This window comes from Rhea americana, unplaced genomic scaffold, assembly GCF_003343005.1.
Source record: "Rhea americana isolate MKP2758 unplaced genomic scaffold, rheAme1 scaffold_31, whole genome shotgun sequence".
Classification (NCBI taxonomy): domain Eukaryota; kingdom Metazoa; phylum Chordata; class Aves; order Rheiformes; family Rheidae; genus Rhea; species Rhea americana.
This window is the reverse complement of record NW_028186435.1, coordinates 1,236,810-1,258,176: the sequence shown is the minus strand read 5'-3', so window position 1 is coordinate 1,258,176 and position 21,367 is coordinate 1,236,810. Positions and strand designations below refer to the sequence as shown.

General features: G+C 34.7%; 1 protein-coding gene across 11 annotated transcripts in view; it reads right to left on the bottom strand.

Moving 5' to 3' along the window:
* ATP9B (ATPase phospholipid transporting 9B) overlaps positions 1 to 21,367 on the bottom strand; it is a 174,998-nt gene that overhangs the window by 68,240 nt on the left and 85,391 nt on the right. For all 11 annotated transcript variants that reach the window (XM_085309983.1, XM_085309984.1, XM_085309987.1 and 8 more), the window contains 2 exons: positions 19,227 to 19,302; positions 11,486 to 11,562 (listed from right to left, as the gene is read on the bottom strand). In XM_085309983.1, coding sequence (XP_085166109.1) covers positions 11,486 to 11,562; positions 19,227 to 19,302 — 153 coding nt within the window. The remainder of the gene's footprint in view (positions 1 to 11,485; positions 11,563 to 19,226; positions 19,303 to 21,367) is intronic.

Here is a 21,367-nt window from a genome sequence, read left to right as displayed (position 1 = left end):
ATGTCAACAGTTCTTTCAAAAGAAGGTCCCCAAGCACTTTCAAACTTAAACTAGAAAGAACTCTATGCTGTAACAAGAAAACAGAAAAAGTTTCTCTCAGACCCTGAAGCYATCAGTAAGAATTGTTCTTTCAGTAGAGTCACGTCATCCATCTTCCTTTTATAAAAGAAGTTTTTAAGTGGATTCCTTGGAGACTATGAGATTAAGTAGAGATTTCACAAAGTCTCCAAATCATAAACAAAATGAAATAGAAGGCTATTATGTATAAACAATGTTTTGGGATGTAGTCCAAAAGATAGGATGGGAAGAGAACGAGCTTTAGGAACAAGAACAGTAATCCACACTGCAAACTTATCCAGGGAAAAAAATATTCACAATCTTAAACAATATTCACAAACCAGTATGAACTGGAATACTGACTTCAATGTTAAAACTATCCTTAAGCTTACACATTGAACTGAGGTAGAAAAAGTATTTGTTAAGAATATGACAAACAAATCTGTTACATTAAGAGTGCACACAGAATTAGGCATTTTAGCTTGTGGTCACTATGTTCAGCCTATATCAAAACAAATATTATGTCCTGACATGTATGCAACTTCCCCTCCCCTTAGATATGCATCTCCATAGAACTAAGATTCCAGGTCGCATGACTCATGGTGGTTAGTGAGCCATCCATATCAACAGAAATACATTAGACTTCAATTATATAAATTGTGTTCTATATACACAAAAAAAAACACACAGAACATCTGTTTTTCTGTACTTGCTCTAGATAAAGAGAATGCTAGCCTGTTAAACACCACCTGTAGAGCATACAATAATCCAAATAAATGACATCATGATCAGAAGAGTATCTATTTGAAGAATGCTACTATCACAGAATCATAGAATCAGTAAGRTTGGAAGGGACCTCTGGAGATCATCTAGTCCAACCTCCCTGCTCAGCAGGGTCACCGAGCATGTTAGACAGGGTTGCATCCAGGCGAGCCTTGAAGATCTCTGGAAAAGGATACTCCATCACCTCTCTGGGCAACCTGGTCCAGTGCTCCGTCACTCTCGCAGGGAAGAAATTCCCCCTCATGGTCAGGCAGAACTTCCTGTGCTTCAATTTCTGCCCATTGCCTCTTGTCCTGCCACACGGGACAACTGAAGGGAGTTTGTCCCCATCCCCTTGACATCCTCCCTTCAGGTACTTGTACATATTGATAAGATTCCCCCCCCCCCCCCCCCGTCTTCTCTCCCCCAGGCTGAAGAGGCCCAGCTCTCGCAGCCATTCCTCATAGGGCAGGTGCTCCAGCCCTCTGATCATCTTTGGATCCAGTCTCAAGATGTTAGCTTGACATTTCAGCCATCTTTAATAACAACTTAAAAAAATATAATGAGATATATTTTGAACATATTAATCACAAAAATAAATCTCTRTATTCCTCCTTGTATAATTATTTTCAATAGTTAAAAAAGAGCAGATTCGGAAAAATATGAAAAGAACTATTCAAATTACAGAACAGGATGCAAGCAGGAAAATACCTAAACAATTGATTTAACTGAAAAAGAAAAAATTATAACACATCTTGATCATGACTTCAAGCACCTAATTAGGGCAAAACCACCCAAATCTAAAACCTTCTGATCTATCTAACCTTCAGCAAGCCAAAGGAAATAAATTTCATAGTGAGTAACTTTTGGAATAGCTAACTCTATACATTGTGTTGATTCTCCACATTGGTGAAGTCTTGATTCAAAGGCTGATTCTTTAAAATATGTGCTCAAATTCAGCTACGCATTACTGGACTTGAAAGAGTGATGGTTAGATAGAGAGAGAATAGTTCGACCCTTGTTATACAGGAAGTCAGACGAGGCAATTGCAGTTGATCTCAGGATAGAAAGCAGCAGTGCAATTTAACTTTCAGACTCTTTTTCACCAGAAGAGAAATAGAAATGACTACAGTGACTCTGTTCTCGGTAAGAGCTCCTCTACTTGTGTTATTCTTAAATCAGTAAGTAAAAAGCCAAGAAACTATATCCTTTCAATATATGTAGTATTCAGAACAGTCATCTGTGAAAGAGGTTCCCTTAACCAACACCTTGAAAAAACTAAGGTTTTAGTTCCAAAGAAATCAGAGGATACTCCTGCCCATTTCGAGATTAAAGTTTTAATGCAACAATATTCAACAACAAAATCAATCCCTAAACTTTTAAAATACACACTATGCATTGCAAATTTAAATACGAAAAATTCAACTCCAGTAGGTTGTATAACATCCTCCTTATATGGAGGAAATCAAAATCATACTAGATTTCAACAACTAACAGCCAACGGACCCAAGTAAAATACAGTTTCAGCTGTAATTCTAGTATTGCTTTTTCCTGTAATTTAAATTATACTAAAATATATCTGATGATCCATTTTAAATTCCAAGCTTGACTTCCAATCTGAGTATATATGTCCATGCAATTATGAACAATTAATGGATTTTAACGTACACGAACAGAATGCTTGGAAATGTAAATTGAAGAAAATATATAAAACGAATTAGAACAAGACACAAATACACATTAAACAGTGTATGCCTACCAAACTTATCCAATGTGTAACATTGAACGTTTTTCAGTTGATATATAAGTAACATGAACTTGATCCTTGGAGACAAGCAAGATAGAAACTTTTCCAAAGATGACAGAGGTTAAGTGCATACTAAATCTACAACAGTTGATTTAACAATAACGTTAATGGATTGAAATGTATGTCAATGCAGTATGTAACAAACACAACAGAAGTCAGAATTATAGCAGTATATATTTTTTAAAATAATCTACACCTTAAAAATATTCTATTTTATGCTAGTAAAAATAGAAACAGACACACTCTGGCTGTTTAATATTACATAATGAGGAAATGCAAGCATTATCTTCAACTTACTCTCAAAGTATGATAAACAAATGGTTTAGTAATGTCTGAAACTGAGAAAACTTCTAAATGCTTATTCTAATAACTCACAATACTTTGTATCACTTAATACTTCTCTTATCATCCACTCACTTCCAAAGTAGTATACAATAATCAACTGCCAGGAGAACTATTTCATTCATAAGCTCCCTGTTTRTTATTTTGTAGGCTACTTCTCAAACAATTGTTAGAAGTATTAAATAAAACATTAGGCACACTTGACTTTCTAGACAGCCCATATTTCAGCTCCAAGTTATCAGAACTTTTTAATTTTAATAATGAGCATGTGCATCTTTATTCAGGAATGCATATAGAACAGAGTTTCACAATTAAGTTTAAAGGTTTCAGCTTCAAAAAAAATACAGTGAAGAAAAAAATACATATAAATATCAGTGGCAATTGTGATACATTACTCTTGTTAAAAAAACACCTGCTACACAGCACCTAATCCTAATACAGAAAAAATCTGCAATGGTATATTTTCRCATCTTAAATATTTTGGTTGCAACTATTTCAGGTTGTGCTGCTCTTGGCAGCATCTCGCAGATAGCACATTAAGAAAGCAGTACAGTTCTAAGTGACCAGATGCAGGAATGAGCACTGTCTGAGAGCCCATGCCATTTGCCCCTACCACCTCCAACTCACAGTAGCTACCTGCTGCCAACACCAGGATCAACTCTAAATGGCAACAAAGCTGTGAGGAGCAAGGCAARGGCAGGAGCAAACTCCTGCTGCACACAACACTGGAGACTGCAGCTGAAAGGAAATACCCATTTTGGGTTGCCTCTTTTAACAGCTCACTAGGGCAATTAATATTAGCAGACTACACAAGCGATTACATTTTTGTATTACTTTTTATAGAATGATAAAACATCAAATGTTTAGATACATACATTTTACTCCAAACCACGCTTTTTAGCCTAGTCAGCTACAGGTGTTTTGAGAGATTAATCTCTTCTAGGGACTACTGCAGAAATGACYTACTCCACTACTGATCCTTCCTAAAATAACAGTGTGAAGTGACATTGAACTGCTGTACTGAAATCTGAAGCATTCTTATTTAAAACTTGCTAAAGTAGAACAAAATCCAAACACTTTAAGTAGGAGCCTCCAAAAACCTAAGTGAAATATCTCGGATCATAATCAAGCAAAATTCTTGGTGATAACAACAAAAAAGTAGCAACTAAAAATATGTAGTAACAAAAGTGAAATAACTGATTTAGACAGGCTTATGGCTAGTGACTTGCCTTCTGGAACATACAATTATTTTCCTCCTATATTCTTGCAAGGAGGAATAACTTGAACACTGTCATAGTTTTACGGCTATGAGTAAAGTCTTGGGCTTAATGCAATCAATGGAAGAGTTTACCACCAGCTCTGAAGCATACAGAAACAGATTTTACTGAGTGTTTCATATACTTTGCCTTGCAGTGGGATTGTATAAAAAAAGTGAAATCTGGTGCAATTAGCAAATAGCTAATTCAACATCCATGTATCAAGTAGCACGATACTACTAACATAGAAAAGAATCTACTCATTTCAGTATTTGAGCAGCAATTAGGTTGAGAGATTCAAAAGGGGTGTAGTGATGCATTCCATCTTGCTATAGGCTTCAACTACAAAATTACACGTAGCCTGAAAAGATCTACCAGATAACTGCATATGCCAATTTCATAGTATGTCTAATTGTTGATTTCAGAAGAAATCTCAAGTCAGGGTGTTCTGGGACATTTTTAACTCATTAATTAATAACATTCCACACTAGAGAGCAACTTCAGCCTGGGGATACAAGAGCAAAATTGATAAAACAAGTGATGATCCAGTCATGTTATTTTCTGGATGACAAATAAAATACATTAGGATCAGGTCTGCTTTAAGGCTAAAGATATGTGTGCACAAACCCAACAGTAACAGTATTCCAGATATACTAGCACTATAATATGAAGTTATATGAGAAATGACGACCAGCATCTTAAATTCACCACTTTAGTTACTGAATTTTTTTTCCTCTGATCTCTTGTGACTTAATTTCCCATTTGTAATATTACCATGTTATTACTTTTGGAGAAAAGAATATAAAAGAGAAGACTATAAAAAAAACCTTGCTATTTGAGAAACATCAGTATTGTGAATAAAATTGTCTCAACTCCAGAATAAAAACAATCACCTCTTCCTGCATGCTATTCAATTTTGCCTGAACAGGACTGTACAAGAAAAACAGAATACTGTATTAAGTTGGTTTGTACTTAGCAAATTCTATCCACCTATGTGCTCAAACAAGTCAGTCAACTTCCAAGTGTCTACCAAAACTTTGCTCTCCACTTTTAGTTTGTTTGTTTTGTTTTACACAGTGATATAAATGCAGTATTTCTTTTAGTTTTCTAYATATAAAGAAAACTAGAAACCTTAGTTTCACTATGTAGAATTTTACTTTTTCTGCACTAATCATCATTAGGATTGAAATCTTTAGTTCCTCACTTTGCTATTTCAGTTAATGGAGTTACTGCTAACAATAAAGGTAGATATTCACGCTGGCTACTCACAGTGAAGAAAGGATACAGAAATCTTGCCATTGGTTTGCCAAGACAATGATCACAGCTTCCAAGTGTCACTCCTAGGTTTTGGAAGAACAATAGGGGGGTCTTCTGTTATTCCACCCTTCCTCTCTAATCTTCTTAGGAAAGAGTTCTTTTGTTGCCCTTCTTATCTGACACCATTCTGCCCATCTCACTAAGACACTCAAGTCTTTGGGAGAGGTTGTTCACTTGACACCACTGTATTATCAACTGAAACAAACCAAGTATGAGAATTTCCCTATAGGAGAATTGATAGGATCAGAGCTATTTATAGAAACATGTAGTATTAGCACTTTTTTTATTATTATTATTGAACACTGCTTCCTCAGCAAAAGAAAGCAGCAAGAGATGGAAAGCAGAGGAAGGAGAAACTTAGAGGTAAGCATGTGGTTATGTGCTGCCTTGGACKGAGGTTCTGGATAGAGGAGGTAAACTAAGTTATTTGGACTACTTACTATCTGTAGGTGACAATGTTCTTGATTGTGTCCCATATGAGAGGGACTCTTAATACTCTTAAGCACAGCAGAAGAGACTCCAATAGAAGGAAAATGCTATATAACTTTTGCTTGTTAACTAACTTTTTCTTTTAAACTGCTCTTTGTCTAMAGATCTATATATCCTTGAAACATCTCAGTAAGAGATGCACGGTAGTTTTTAAGGTKGTCATGCTTTAATTCTAGCCCCTACATGTAAAATAATCATAGAAAGTTATTTCCGTCTCCCTTATTAAATAGACTATGAAGAACATCAAATGGCCAATGAAATAAGAAAAAACATGCAAGTAAAGTTATCTGGCTCTCAGGGTAGCAGCATAGCAGAATAGAGTCAAGAATTTTTTAAGGTCCTTCTGAAGCCCTMTGGGGAACAGCAACAACTGTTTTTACTGTCTTATGGGGTTCATGGGCAGTTCTCTCTCCTCAGTCCATACCTAACACACAAGAATTACGAGGTGATTCTCTTTCTCTGAAGAGAAGTGGCAAGGYGCACACTGTTAATATACGTACTCATGAACATAGAAATTTAAGCCTGACTCACTAAAATCACTCTTAGAGGTGGAACTGATAAGGACAGTTTATTAATGCAACTACAGTATGTTGGACAATCAAACTTGAGGACATTCAAAAAACCCTGTCAAGGAAGGAAAAATGCGTATTTTGAGGACTGGAAATCCTAGCTGACAGGGTTTCTGGAACAATACAAATATACTTCAGCCCCTGTTTCACTCCAAATAAAAGAATTTGAAGTGTGTGGAGGGAGTAAGTTTGTCTTTAAAAGAAAAACTTTCAACAAAAAAATACCCACATAAAATGAGAGGARAGGGGAGAAGATGCAGAGAAGCTTTTTACATGTAGAAAAGTAGATCTGATCAGCAATTTATTCCTTCTGGCTCATCTGTGAATCTGTTTTCAAGTAAACAAGGGCAGCAACAAGCAGAAAGCAATATCAGCTATTAGGTTTTCATCTCTGTTTAAAAAAAAAATTAACAAGTCAGCAAAGCACCAGCTACTAGATATGCAGTGTTTAGCTTTCAGGCTAGCTAACATTTAGGAAAAATAACAAGCAACATTGCTATTTTAATGAACACTGAATAGTTACTAGGAAGTTTTACATCTAATATTAAAACATTAAGGCAGATGCAGGTTTCTATCATAAGGCAAAAAAAAAAAAGTGTTTTGAATTTTCCTTACAAGGATTAACAATATACAAACTATTTTTGTACTAATCTCAAGCACACTAGGTAAATTAAATGCTGTTTCTCCTTAAGAGACCCTGCTCATTTCTCAGTAGTTCTACTTATAATAATTTCTAATCATTTAGATATATTTCAATGTACATTCTGAATATATATTTATTGCATAGGTCAAATCATTTTAATGTTTCAGTCTTAGCATGCAAAATATATTCCCTCAAGTTTATTCCCTCCCCCCCCCCTCCAAGAACGTCTTGTTTTTTCACTTTTACTTGCAAAATCTGTTTCTGCTGACGGATACAGGTCTACTTTCACAGAAATGCCGTCCTAGCAAAGTTGTTTACTACTAACAACAAAACTGCAAAAGCAGTTATAAATTTAGATAAACACTACTCTACACTTTAAATAGGAAGAATGAGAACATTGCAAGATGACAGACAAAATAAATAATCTTAGTTTGTAAATTTCCTCCTTGGTTAACTAATGCCTATAAACGACCTTTAGCATTGACAAGTCCAAATTCATCCAGAAAGCCAAGGTTTAGGCACATCTATCCAAACACAATTGATTACTGATTACAGCATTGTGAAGAGCACAATTCAATCTGTTTTTTTCTTGTTTTGCTTTGTTTTTTAAAGGTTGGAACTGCATTCCATATTAAGATGATGTGAATGCCAATGAGACAGAATAGTCATCACACTACAATAATGTTGATGTTACCATTTCTACATTTATGTAAAGCACAAAACGTGTATCATTTTAGACTGAAATTAAACCTTCTCAGAAATATCTTTTCTTTATATTGTTTGGAATTAAAAACATTAAATTGATCCATTATGAAAATTCTCTTCTCTCTCTCTCTCACCCTGTGTTTTTCRGACTGTTTGCATCCTTAGGCAATGAAACAATTTTTATAATTGTAATAAAACAAAAGTGTTGACTTTAAGTTAAGAAAATTGTTGCCTGAATGACTAAATACTTCAAACACAATAAATTCTTCTAAGTTTAACATACAAACAAACCGTATGCTTGAACAGCTACATACATTTCACAATTTCTGATACATAAGATTGAAATAGTTTAAACAATTTTAGTCTTCTTCTGCTCAGTGTTTATAGAACAAGTTTGCAAATTTGCCAAAGAAATACAGTTTATAGTACACAGTACAGCAGCAATGTTATAGTCCAATGAGAAGTAGGACTGAACCATCTATCTTAGAATTGTATTTCTATGAAGAGCCTAATAAGGAAAGTTACATGTTCATGCCTTTCTTGCTAGTTCCTTGCCACTGAAGTTTGTTTGGTAGTGTAAATTGAGACTCTCAGATTTCAGTGTCTGCTTTCTCCCAAACTCAAAAGATATGAGTGCCACTTAACTATATCCCTAACAAGAGCGTATCAATACATTTTGCAACCAAATCTCTGGAATATGTTTGAACTTTAAAAATTGTCTCCAAGCAATATTTGGAAGAATTCTTCTCTAGAGCAGAAAAGAAGACAGACTCACCAGACTTACTTCCTCTGGAGTTTGTAGCAATATAACTGATCATTTAATTCCAATTCTAATTCTTTCAGTAGTAGTTTGGTGCAGATTTTTTGTCTGTTTAAATCTTTGATCTCCCAACAGTAATATCCCTTCTAATCTCAAAGGTTAACTATTTTAAAGTCAATTTGCCTTCTTTTTGGCTCCTAATGCTAAGCACCCTACCCACGGTCTAAACATTATTTTCACACTTGAGAAAATACAGAAAGATTCCCTCTCTCACATCCACAGAGGAAGAATGAACAGACTTCAGCTGTTCTACTTGTTCTGCCACCTGCAACATAGCTAACCAGTACAACATAATACCTAGTCAGTAGATGCTTTATCTTCCAGAACCATGCAAAACAATCTCATCCCATGGTAGAAAATACAGAGAGAGCAAGATGCTAACTCCACAAAAAGGTTGAGTTAAAGATGTATGCAAAAATGTACACTAGATTGACAATTACTTTCCACACTGAAAAATATTTTATCATTTACTCATCTGTGATGGTAATAGTGTTTTCTGCAGTATAAGTTCAGTTCCCAAAGCCATCCTTATTTGTCCTGCTACTTGTGTAGTAGGTTACTGCTTGAATAAGTACACTGAGTCCATGGGAGGGGGGTGGAGGTGGGGAATTGCACAGAATCCATTTTCATATTTACAAACTAATGTGAAAGATGGTTGATGTATGGTCTTTAAAAATAGTTTCAAAAGAAGGTCTTCACCTGTTCAGTCTGACTGACAGTTAATGTTAAAATTTTTGAAATATTTAAAATAGAGCATCTAGACATTTAGAGTAGATCATTTTACATATAGTATATTAACTTCATTCTTCGCATTTAGTAGATTCCTAGCAGTTAAATATGGTACAAAACAAAGAACTAAGCCTCTCTGAAGAACAAATGGAGGTAAGCAGAGTATCCCATAACCTAGAAGATCAATGATTCCTCAAAAATCCTTTGGACAACTGATGAGTACAACTTATTTATGCAAACATCATCTGTCTTATCAATTGCAGATGAAATATTTAAAAGTATGATTTTCAAGTGTCCAAAAGTTAATTGATTTATATTCTCCGCTATACTGATACTGCCATATAACCCAGATGTTGTTATTAAGATTTTGGTGGAGTAGGAGATGGAGGAGGCAGTATTACATTTTGCTTCTCTAATGCTTCATGAAAATTATACATTCATTTATGTTCACATTACAGATGAAAGAACACAACTTTTAATTGTTAGCAGCTGTAATATTAAAGCATTATGCAAGTGAAGGCGGTACATGCATTGTCATAACACAAGAAACCATGCTGCATCTTGTCAGCATGCTACTGGATCTCTTTATTGTTGGTTTATCTGCTACTTAATCTGTTGTTGATGAAAATTTGGAGCAACTATTTTAATATTACTAGCAATTCTAAAATCTCAGGGTATTTTAAACACAAATCCTGTTATCCTTTATCAGTTTTCTGCGTAAAACATTCACACAAAAAACTGACAAGTATTTATTAAAAACCTAATATCCCTCCAGAGTCTCTTGAATTTGTCGAGCCTGTTACAGTTAGGTAAACTACTCTATCATTTTACCATATTAAGTATTTTCATTTTGAATGCTTGTATCAGTTATTAGTCAAACATTATTCATAACTTTTAAAGAATGGTTCTTTTACTAAAGGGTTCAGCATTTTACTGGATGGAAGAGAAAATTATGCACCATAAAGATTCTGGTTCCATTTTATTCTATTATTTTTAAATGTATGTTACAAAGATTAAAATAATAAAAGGCCATTTAATCCACATAATGGCACATATCACTTGTCTGTCAATGAGACATTTAAAAGCATCTCTTCATTAGAAACATAAATCAATACACTTGGGTGATTGCAATAGCTGCTTCAAGCAATTTGTATTATCATTCCATTTCTTGATGTTCCTACTCAGACTAACTTATTATGAATGGTGTGAAAATGGCAATTGATTTTTTGAAAAATTTTTTGTAAGAATTTTTTTCCTTTAATATAATTAAGTATCTTCTGTCTAAATACAGGTGTAGGTTGTAAGATACTGTCTACAACTGAAGTAGTATCTCTTTGTAATTGAGTTCCTCCCTCCCATTCACATTAGAAACATTGCTGATGAAATGAAGAGCTATTTGCATTATTCTGAACTGGAATAATCTTGTACAGAGGAAGCACTCATCCTTTTGGCACCTTTCCAGCAGATAAATCTCTTGAAGATACTTTCAATGCTAACAAAAATCCCTGGAAGAAGTTCTCGGTACTGACCAGAACCTCAGTTACCTCACTCTCCTTCCTCTGGGAGTGAGTACAACTTTTAGTAGTTTAAGTATTAGAAGCATTCCTACAAGATATTGTGCAGTTTTGGTCAAATACTTCTCTCAGGAAGTAAACAGAAATTAATAACTAGTTGTGATATAGAAGTATAAAAATTTGTGGATGCACATTTATACTTAGATGACTAATACTTTTATTAGTACCTGTATCAGTCTTATTTAAATGAAACAATATCTCTAAGAATAATTTTACTTCTGAATGAGACCCAGAATAATTTAGCTTCCTCAGCAGAATAAATTCTGCCTGAGTGAACTTCTCACCAGAAGTTGAAGTCAATCCAAGACACATGAAATACACCAGAAAAAAAGTTTTYAGGTCTTTGTGTTTAGGTATGTCTATTTTAAGTTTTAAGAAAACAGATGCAGCAGATCATATAGTAAGCATAACTTACCTTGTTTTTTGGATTGGATGTGTTCATTACACTTCGAGTTTCCTTCCCTGTGTAAATGACAACACCAATTACTGTCCCTGGGTGAGGGGAGAAGGAAAAAAAAGAAAAAAAAGGTAAATCAGAGGTGTCGAGTAAGTAGCTAAGAAGAAAAGTTAGTAGAACAAAAATCTTAAGTTACAGTCCTTCAAGCAAATCAATTTTACAAGGAAAAATCCAGACATTTATACAATGCACTTAGTATCATGATTTTTTTTTCCCTACTCCCTAATAAAAGGATCATTATCACTTTCTTTTTTTAAAGTTAACATTCATTGAATGACAAACTACTTTCATTCTTTTCAATGGAATCAACAGTTTAAATGTAACTGGTTAAAAATATACACTCAAACTTAAAACTTTCTCAAACTGCTTTAGGAATTTTAACATACAGTAGTAATAGCTGCCCTTCACAAGGAACACAAAAATGAATACAATGGTGCTGAATACACACTAGACAAATTGCCCAATGTCATCTACACTGACATAAAATTTAGTCCATTCATTTCATTACATTCATAAAATCTCATAAAGAAATAGTCACCTGTTTATAATAACAAAAATGATTCTTCACTTCCAACTATCTTTATGTAATCATTTTTACCTGATGGTATAGGAAAATCTGTTTCATCCTCATTAAATTTATTTAWTAAAGAAAAACTTAGATTTTTATTAATATACTAATATCACTCTTTCTAGCATGTTATAAAAACCTTGTGTTGTTTTTTCAGATGACCCAAAATAGTCTTATGGAAGTTCAACCAACTATGCGACAATTTTAGTTGCCTTTATCATAGAAAAAAAACAGTGCATCTTGTCAGTACCACAGTGCTCATRAAGTTTTACAGGGTAGTGGTATTACGCTTTTGTCTGACATTAACTTGTCTTTCATAATCAGGATYGCACACAAGGTTGTATAATAGGCTATAAAAATTTGAAAAAAATTACCAAGAACAAAGATCAAAAGATGAAAGGTAAAGATGCTGATGTTAAGTCTCATATACTCAAAAGTGAAAATGCAAGTAAAAGCCTTGAATTCACATACAAAACAATGTTTTATATATACATATATAAGTATACATACATACATATATATGTATGTATATATAACGTGTTTATATACATAAAACGTGTTATATCTTTTGGACCATTAGAAATAATATGGAGAGAGAAATAGTAGAAAAATATACAGTCATCTTCTTACAGCTTCCTTTAACATAGTATTTTCCCCAAACTAGTTTGTCTCTGTTTACTATTCCACGTGCAGATCTGTACATCACTATATAGGTAACACACCCCCAAAACACTCCAAAACCTTTTTGATTTTCATAAAAAGTTAGTCACTGATACATAATTTCTGAGCTCTTTCTACTTGTCTCCAAAGCAATGCCCAAAATCTGCCTGGGGCGCTTTATTTTGGAGGTATCTTGCAACCTGATTGCCATCCATCTTTCATAAACATACTGAATTTTACTATACATGGATTTCCATTGCCCTTCTCTTCAAATAACAATCTGGCTTTGAAAATGTTTAGTCTAGTAAAAGCCGAGAAAGTTCTCTATTCCCTATGTCACTCTCCTCATGAGTTTCAACGAGCCACTCCAGTGCAACTCAGAAAAATAAAAGAACTGTTCTAGCTGCCTGTTAATTTGCTGCTTGAAAAGTTGGTTTCAAAGATGAATACTAGGTAAAATGCATGATAACTAGTGACACCACTAGAATAAAAATGTGGGCCTGGACAAGGAAGTAAGAAAAGGATGTGGTACAGAATTACACCATTACAAATTATCAGGCATACTCTGAATCCAGCATGTGATCATATTAGTTCTTGGGTGATATCAAAAACTATGTGAATCATAAAAAAGGTGCTCAAATTCATTAAAATCATTAGCAGAACCCGTCACAAGTGTTTTTTACAGTTGTGCAATTATATAAATTGTTCTGTTTTTAGATAAAGTGACTTTGCAAGACTGATATCTGCTCAAGTGACCACCAGTTTCCATTAATATAATTCTCCTCTCAATAAGATCTCTCAGCAGATCTCAAAACAGCATTATCTGGTTTAGCAGTTTGAGACACATTGATCATTACAGAAATTGGAAAGCAGGAAGGAAAACTCCACACTGTAGCAAAACCTTTGACACAAAAATTTAACTGAGGACTTCCTCTCTCCTTTTTCAAAAGGAAATTACCAAAATTTTCAATAAAACAAACACCACAGTAAGTGATGTCACAAACAAATCATTTGCATGATTTGTAGCTGAAAGATAACCTAAGAGGTTTTCTAAATATTTAATGGTTTAACTTCTTTGGTTATATTTAAAGTTGTTTCTTCAGTGATTACATTTTCTTCACAAGTCTCTGCTAACCAAAACCTCCTTTCCTTTAGCGACTATTAAGAAAACAAAGGGCATAATCTCTAGCAAGCAAACAGAAAATTCACTGATTTAAAGATGGTTTGAAATGTAGATCAGCAGCAGCCAGAGAGAGACAAAATGTTCAACAATAAATTAGTCTGCGGAATTCCCAGATCTTTCAATCATCATATGACTTATATGCCATAAGAAACAAACCATGTCTAAACAGTGAGAATTCCACAGCAATAATACATACGCATATTAAGAATGGCATATAGGACCACCATCTTGCTGTTACCTTTTTAAAACTCACTGGGATGTTGCCTGTAAGTGGAAAAAACTTGCAATATTTTTTGCTATCCCCTTTATTTATGATGAAGGCAAAGATGGCTGCATGCTTTGGACTTCAGATGGGCTTTGATTTCCAGCTCTGTCAAAAGCTTCTAGCAAAACAGCCTTTGGACATCCTGCACTTCAAGTAAGTGTTTGCATACAGTATCCAAGTCTCTGTCAAGGCTTTACTATAGCAAAGAGAAGAAACCACTTCAAATTTGGTAGCAATAATGAACTTCATTCGCATATCTAAATGTTTAGTTTTGAAACTAGAACAGCAGAGTACACAACAAGACATATCAGGTGTCACAAAATTATGATTAAAATGCTTTTTAATTTAGCTTATTTTAAGAGGTTAGGAGACAATACTGAAACCAGTTAAAGTCAACCTATCCCAAATGTACAAATTTGAGAAATCTCACTCTCCTAAGCTTTATTTGAAGTCATAAAAAGGCAGCACAACATTTTGTTCTTGATTTGACAGGACACAATTTTGCTGAAGCAAATTTTTGGTTTCCAAAATTCAAAAAGAAAACTAAACTAGTCTTACAGTAAAAATTTTTCTTAGGACAGGTCCTATTGCTACTGTTCTAGCAATAGGATCTGTTTTCACAAAGATCCCTTTACTGCGGCATCCTGATATTTTCGTGAGCTTTGGCATTCTGGATTCAACATGTAGTTGATAAGATTCATTGACTCTTTTATATACTCACATTCACTTTTACTTATCTGCAAGATTATTGATTTGTGGTCTCTCTCCTCTAAAACCGCTGGGACATCAGCAACAGAGCCAAAGCTTGGTGAGTCATTCCCTACATAATTCCCCTAATACCTTTTCTATCCTGACCTTGACCCTCCCCTAGCACTACTAATAGTAGTGGCACATACCTTGCAGACAGTAGGCTCTCCTACCTAACGTAATGCGTTTTATGTAATATGCCAAAGGAAATGCCAGGAAATTCAGTGCTCATTTAAACACAGAAAGGAGGGAAATGGGATGTGGCCAGGAAATAGTGGTTTCAAGGAAAGGGCTTCTTGCGGGCACAAAGGGCAAAGCTTGGAGGAAACATCCTACCAGATCTCTGCCCCATAGTCCTAATTCTCTACACAGATTTTCCTTAAGATGCGAATTCAGATCAATATAGAGGCTTGCCAATGGCTGAACAAGCTAAAACTCTGACTCCACAACCCAAGTAGGTTCACAGAAGGAATAACTGTGATCATTACTCCATTGCTTTTTCCTCCTCCAGCTGCCCACTTACCTACTCCTTTCCCAGCACACAGAATCTATGTGCGAGGACAGGAAGGCTATGAAAATAAAAAGTACTGAGAACAAGGGAAGAAAACTAGCCGCGGGGGGGGGGGGAACCACATTGTATTGAAGGAGCACATCCAGGAAAAGACTTAATGGAAACAATCTAGCGAATCATCCATGGAGTAAAAATAATGCGATTCTCAGGAAAATAGCATTTCCTCCCGCTTTTTCTTGCACAACTTAGTTACTCCTCAGATAATATTCTTGATCTCTTCCTTTTCTTGGTGCTACTTGATCTTGAATCATACAAGATCTCATTTGTACCTTATGCTATGAAACTATTTGTTTCCCTTCTAAACTGTACAAGTTTATAGTAGGCAAAAAGGCAAACATGAAACTGAACTGAGGCCTGGCAATTGCATCATACCATCCACTGTGATGCTTTTACACACAAGAAATCAGACATCATAAATCTTTAAAAATATACACAGTAAAATGAATACTCCAAGTCGGGAAGAAAGAGAAGCTCCTATCCCCACAATTTTCCTTTTTCCTATGCAAAAATCTTTTTTTAATTTTTTTTTTTTTTTATTATTAAATGTAGGTTTGTATTGGCACCTCAGCTGTATTTGCCTTTCCTGGGTGTCTGTGACGAAGGTCCCTATCTCCACACCAGAGACTGACAATAGCAGCGAAGACAACACCATAGGTTGACCCCGAATGCTTTATAACAACCTCCAAGGGTTTGACATGGTATCACAACAGTCTCAAATGCTGCAGGTGACAGAGGTGACGTACTCTGCTTGCTAACAGATGATGCCCAAGGTACTTACAGGGTACTGGGCGAAGCAGCTCCCCAAGCTCTGAGGCCATGAAGACAACCCTACAAGACAGCCGTAAGACCGATGACATACTGGCAACATTGCAAGGCAGAACTCTGCCCTTCACTGTCTTGGTACAAGCTGCAGACCCACTTTCTTGAATCAAAATGGCAAAGTAATGGAAGACTAGGCTTGCACACAGACAGCCTGTACTCTGGGATGAAAAATACTTGGATTCAACAAAGCTGTGAGCCCAGACTGTAACCAGACTAAAACAACATGCAAGAGGGGCTGAGGCAAGGTAGCAATCTAGAGASTGGGCTTTCAGGAGAGAAAGCACAGCTTCCCTCACATGCCACCAGATGCTTATTCTTCTGGTTTCAATTAAYTTAAATGGCAGTTGCCCCTAGACTTTTTGTGCAAGTATAATTTTCTATTWTATCTTCCAGATACAATCAAGGACTGTAACAGGYCCATAGTAGCTAGAGGRAAAGCAGAGGTACTTGCAAACTTCTGTAAGGAAGGAGCTTCTAACTCTGACATCTTGACACAGTAGGCACTAAGCAAGGTAGTTTATAACGTTACCAACCAGTGATAAGTGTTTTATCAACAAGCTTCCCAGTTGTCACAAATCTTGGAAATTCAATTACAAAGTCTATGTTTTTTTAAACTATGAAATTCAAATTTAATTAGCTTATCATCAAGTACCCTAAYTTGGCTATGTACCAATCACCTTGGAAGTGAGACAGGAACAACTAAATGATACATCAGCTACTACCAAAACTAGAACACCTTTAACAATCTTCTGATTGTTCTGCCTTATTGTCTTCTTCACAATTATATGTCCAGTGTGTCTGGAAGAACTCAAATTCCTAATTAGATAAAACTACAAACTGGAGGCAATCATTTCCCACTATTCATTAAAGGTCTAATSCTGTCAAATACTAAAATTACCTCCATAGAGGTTCTGAGCAAATCTTAAGATCTAGATTTAAGATRCTATAGAGAAACAGCAAATGTCCAATAGAAATTGTTTATGCTGGACAACTGCAGCACCTACGTGAAAGCAGCATAGTATCACAGTAGAAAATTGTGCTTAATGTATAAGATGACATATAACCGAATAAATGATAGGCCACAGTTTACATTTATAAGACAATAATGCCACAAATTCAGTGATGAGAAAATTGGAATTTCCTGTGCAACTCTGATTGATGTGTGCATGTATACTATGATATCATTTTAAATTATGTGATCATGTGATACTTCATCTTCAGAAGGGGTGAGATCTTGGAGAGCCATTCAATATTTTCTTTTAACTTTGTAACATTCAACAAATTGCTCCAAGCTCCCCACAATAGTCCTATCACACTATTTAAAACCATGCTCAGACAGAAGAATTATCTATCTTTTCACATATTTTTATATTATCCTTATTAATAATGAGCCCAAGTCCTTCATGAATAATTAAATCTTCACAATATCCCTAAGACAAAAAGTGGCAATATCTCTATTTCCTATTGTTTCAGGTGGTGAGCTAAAGCATAAACATTAGGGATCAACATWACCACTAATTTGAATGCTAATCTCAGAGAATCAGTTCAAGAGCCCTCAGCCCCTTAAAGCTACACTTTAAAAACAAAATCAAATTGCCCACCCCTACAATGAAAACACGTTTTCAACAGAAAAAATGTCAGTATTTCCTAATTTAAGAATTACTGATTTTATAAAAGTATATTCTTTTAAGGTAGTTTTTCCTGCATATAAGTTTGAGAAAAAGCAGAGTTAAAAAAAAAGTTTACATAYTATTCAAATTTTAAATTTATTAGTAGAATCTTTTTATGTATGGCTTGGCTACTTAAGTCAACAACCTAACTGATGACTACTGTAAGCATCATCCATTTGACAGAACAATTTTAAAGAGAATAATTATTTGCAGATAAAAATCAAATAAKACTGAGCAAAGAATACCATGATATTTTCAGGTTTTGGAAAGGAGTGCTCAGTTTCCTCTACTATCTCCTTAAACYTGAATGCTTCCTCATAACTCTCCAGCACATTTCTTAATGTTCTCCTCATCGATGTAAAGTCAGTCTCCACTCTGCAGGCTCCTCCTTGAAGATCTCTTAAGAGTTTAGTTCCAGTTTTCTTCCAGAACCTTTATACTTCCCCCTTCCCTCCCTCTCTCTCCGCCCTCCTCTCCGCCAAATGGTCCCAATCACTCTGATTCCCCATTCTAAATCCCAGCTCCTGTTCAGAAATCATGCTCTCCCAGGTTGTTATTCCTAGTGCTTTTGTGCAGAATAGTAGGTCCCTTTCTACAGTCCTTTTGACTTTTCTTGTATACAGCAAACACTAAAGAAAATCATCTTCTGTTCTCAGAAAAAAGGGTAACAATGGCTAAATACAGTATTTGATGTGAACTCATTAAAACAATAGAGTCTAAATATTAGTAGTAATTCATGTGAGCTTCTCAATGAAGTTACATAACTGATTAATACTTTCTGATTAAGATTTCCACTGATAGTACTTTCAGCAAGCTCTATCCTCAGCATGGAGTTCATATAAAAGAAAAACTCTAATACATACAAAATCATGCTTGCTTTTCAGCATGATGCTATTCACATTGAGCTTTATCCACAAAGAATTTCATAACCTGAAGTTTTAATTGAAAGAAAAAGGTCAATGGCTTTAGTTATGGTATAAGCAACAGCATAACTGAAATAGCAAAATTTAAGTATAAAAATCTATTAAGGAGGATTAGAAAGACAGGAAAACATGGTGAATAGCATGAGGAAGGTAGACAGCAAATCAGCATGAGATTAATAGCCAGACACATACACACAGATTTTCAAAAGTCATTAATACTTCACAATATAAAATAAATATACACTTCCACAGAGGTGTTTTAAATATATGTTTGATACTGTAACACTTACCTGAAGCAACAACAGTGCTTGCCCATAATGTATTTTCTATGCTAAGGCTTTCATGAACTGCTGGATCACTGTCTTCCTGTTAAAAATATGAACAGCTAGTAAATCAAGATTACTAATAATAGTCAAAGTTGAAAACCATCTGAGTAAAATTAACTTACAGAGGATGTCCGCATCCTTATATTAGCTACTATATAATAGTATTCACTGCATATGCATTATTTGTGTGCATACACAAACAAGAAAAATTTTCCAAAAAAGTGAAATAATGATTRAAGTTAATATTACTTAAAATTAATTATGTATAGAGAGCAACTAAAGTCAATAGTGTTTTTAAAGGTACATGTCCTTATCCTCAGTTGTATTGAATTGCAGAACAGTTTATTCTGCAAAGCAGTTAAGGTTAGTTAATAACACTAAGCATCAAAAATTAATACTCTTATCTCTGATAATGTTAATTATCTATAGTTCATATGATAAGTTATGGTTGTCATAATTTTGGAAACTTAATGACACCACAGCAACTTCAGGGAAAAATATTCAGACTTTTAAAAATAAAAGTACACTTGCGTTGTCTTATCACACATTTATAAAATGTCTCCAACAGAAAAATACTTCCAATAGGAAAATGCTCCCATGATTTAAACCTTTTTGTTTGTTTGTTTTCTCCTCCTCTCTCCTCCCAAGTAATAATGGTCTACAGACAGTAAACACACTTAATTTCTCAATCTGGGACATATACAGATTTGTTGTTCATTAGCAGCTATGTAATGTGCTGTTTACAAGTCCTCTTAACTAAAGGAAACAACTTTAGGAGACAGGTTATTCAAACGCATTTGATCARATTACAAATCATTTTAAACATTTTGCAGAGAACAGGAGAGAGGGGAGAAATGATTACCAAAGTGAATAATAAATTCTATATAATACCAAAGCCCAAAAATCTATGTCATCTTTTTTATCTCTATTTTTCAAAGAGCTGCCAAGTACAGGATCAGCCGTTCAGAAACCTCTTTGTTTCTAACAAAAGAAAAATCTCCAAATTAGCAGACATCTTTGCATGCTTACTTCAAAACATCCCTAACACACAGCAAGGAAAGAGTAACTCTTTTCCCCTAAATAGAGCAAAAATCATTGTTTAAAAGGCATAAAGAACCATTTTGCTGAAGAAAATGGTGTGTGTGTGTGTGTGTGTGTGTGTGTGGAGGGGAGCGGCGAAGCAGGGAGTGGAGAGAGGGAGGATATGGTATTAGCTTAAAAAAAAACCAAAAAAACTCAGTTTTTTGAATTAAGACTCATAATGGAAGTGAACACTCTGTCAAGAACTGTCAATGTTCTTAAAGATTAGATTTTGACTGAAAGAAAAGGAATATTTCTGGGTTCTTACCTAGGGATTTAAAAATACAACAGTTGTTTGCCAAAACACTTCCAATGAAAATGCACTAGATTTGAGACAAAAGCAACTAAAAACCCTACTCTAAGAGAAACAAAATTTCACTTCATGTAGGAATTATGAATAATTTGGGAATACTATAAATAGCAGAAGGGAGTTTCAATCTTATGCTATATAATAGCAAAAATAGTTGATATTGGTATTTCTACAGAACTTAAGATATTTGAACTGTACGTGTTGCTTCAGATAACAGAATATGGTGGGTATATGGTAATAGAATATAGTTCTATTTCAGTAAAAGAAACAGATTATTTATATTTGAAACCCTAACTGATAGACAAGATGGATACACATGAAGATCTGGTACTAGGATCAAAAGCTGGAATTTCTTCAGTTTCTCTTATCATATTGTAGGGAACAATGCAAGAGCACTGCARTTCTGATTCTCGTATCTAACGTACRAAATTAATCATGATTAAGATACCAAAGGTTGTAATCAACCTGATCCATAAAAGTCTCTAAATGTCATCGAACCCCTGTAYTTCAAATAACAGATGTCATGTTTTCTTTTCCTTTCTAGGCTCAGAACTGCCTAGCTGAAGAGAACAACAAATCTATCTGAAACCAAATCTAAAGATAAAAATCAAAAACTGTAGCAATAGTCAGAATTATTGGCCATATTGGTCACATACGAAATCTCGATCTTTAGAACACTRATTTTTAGAGGAAAACTACATCTAATTTAAAAAAG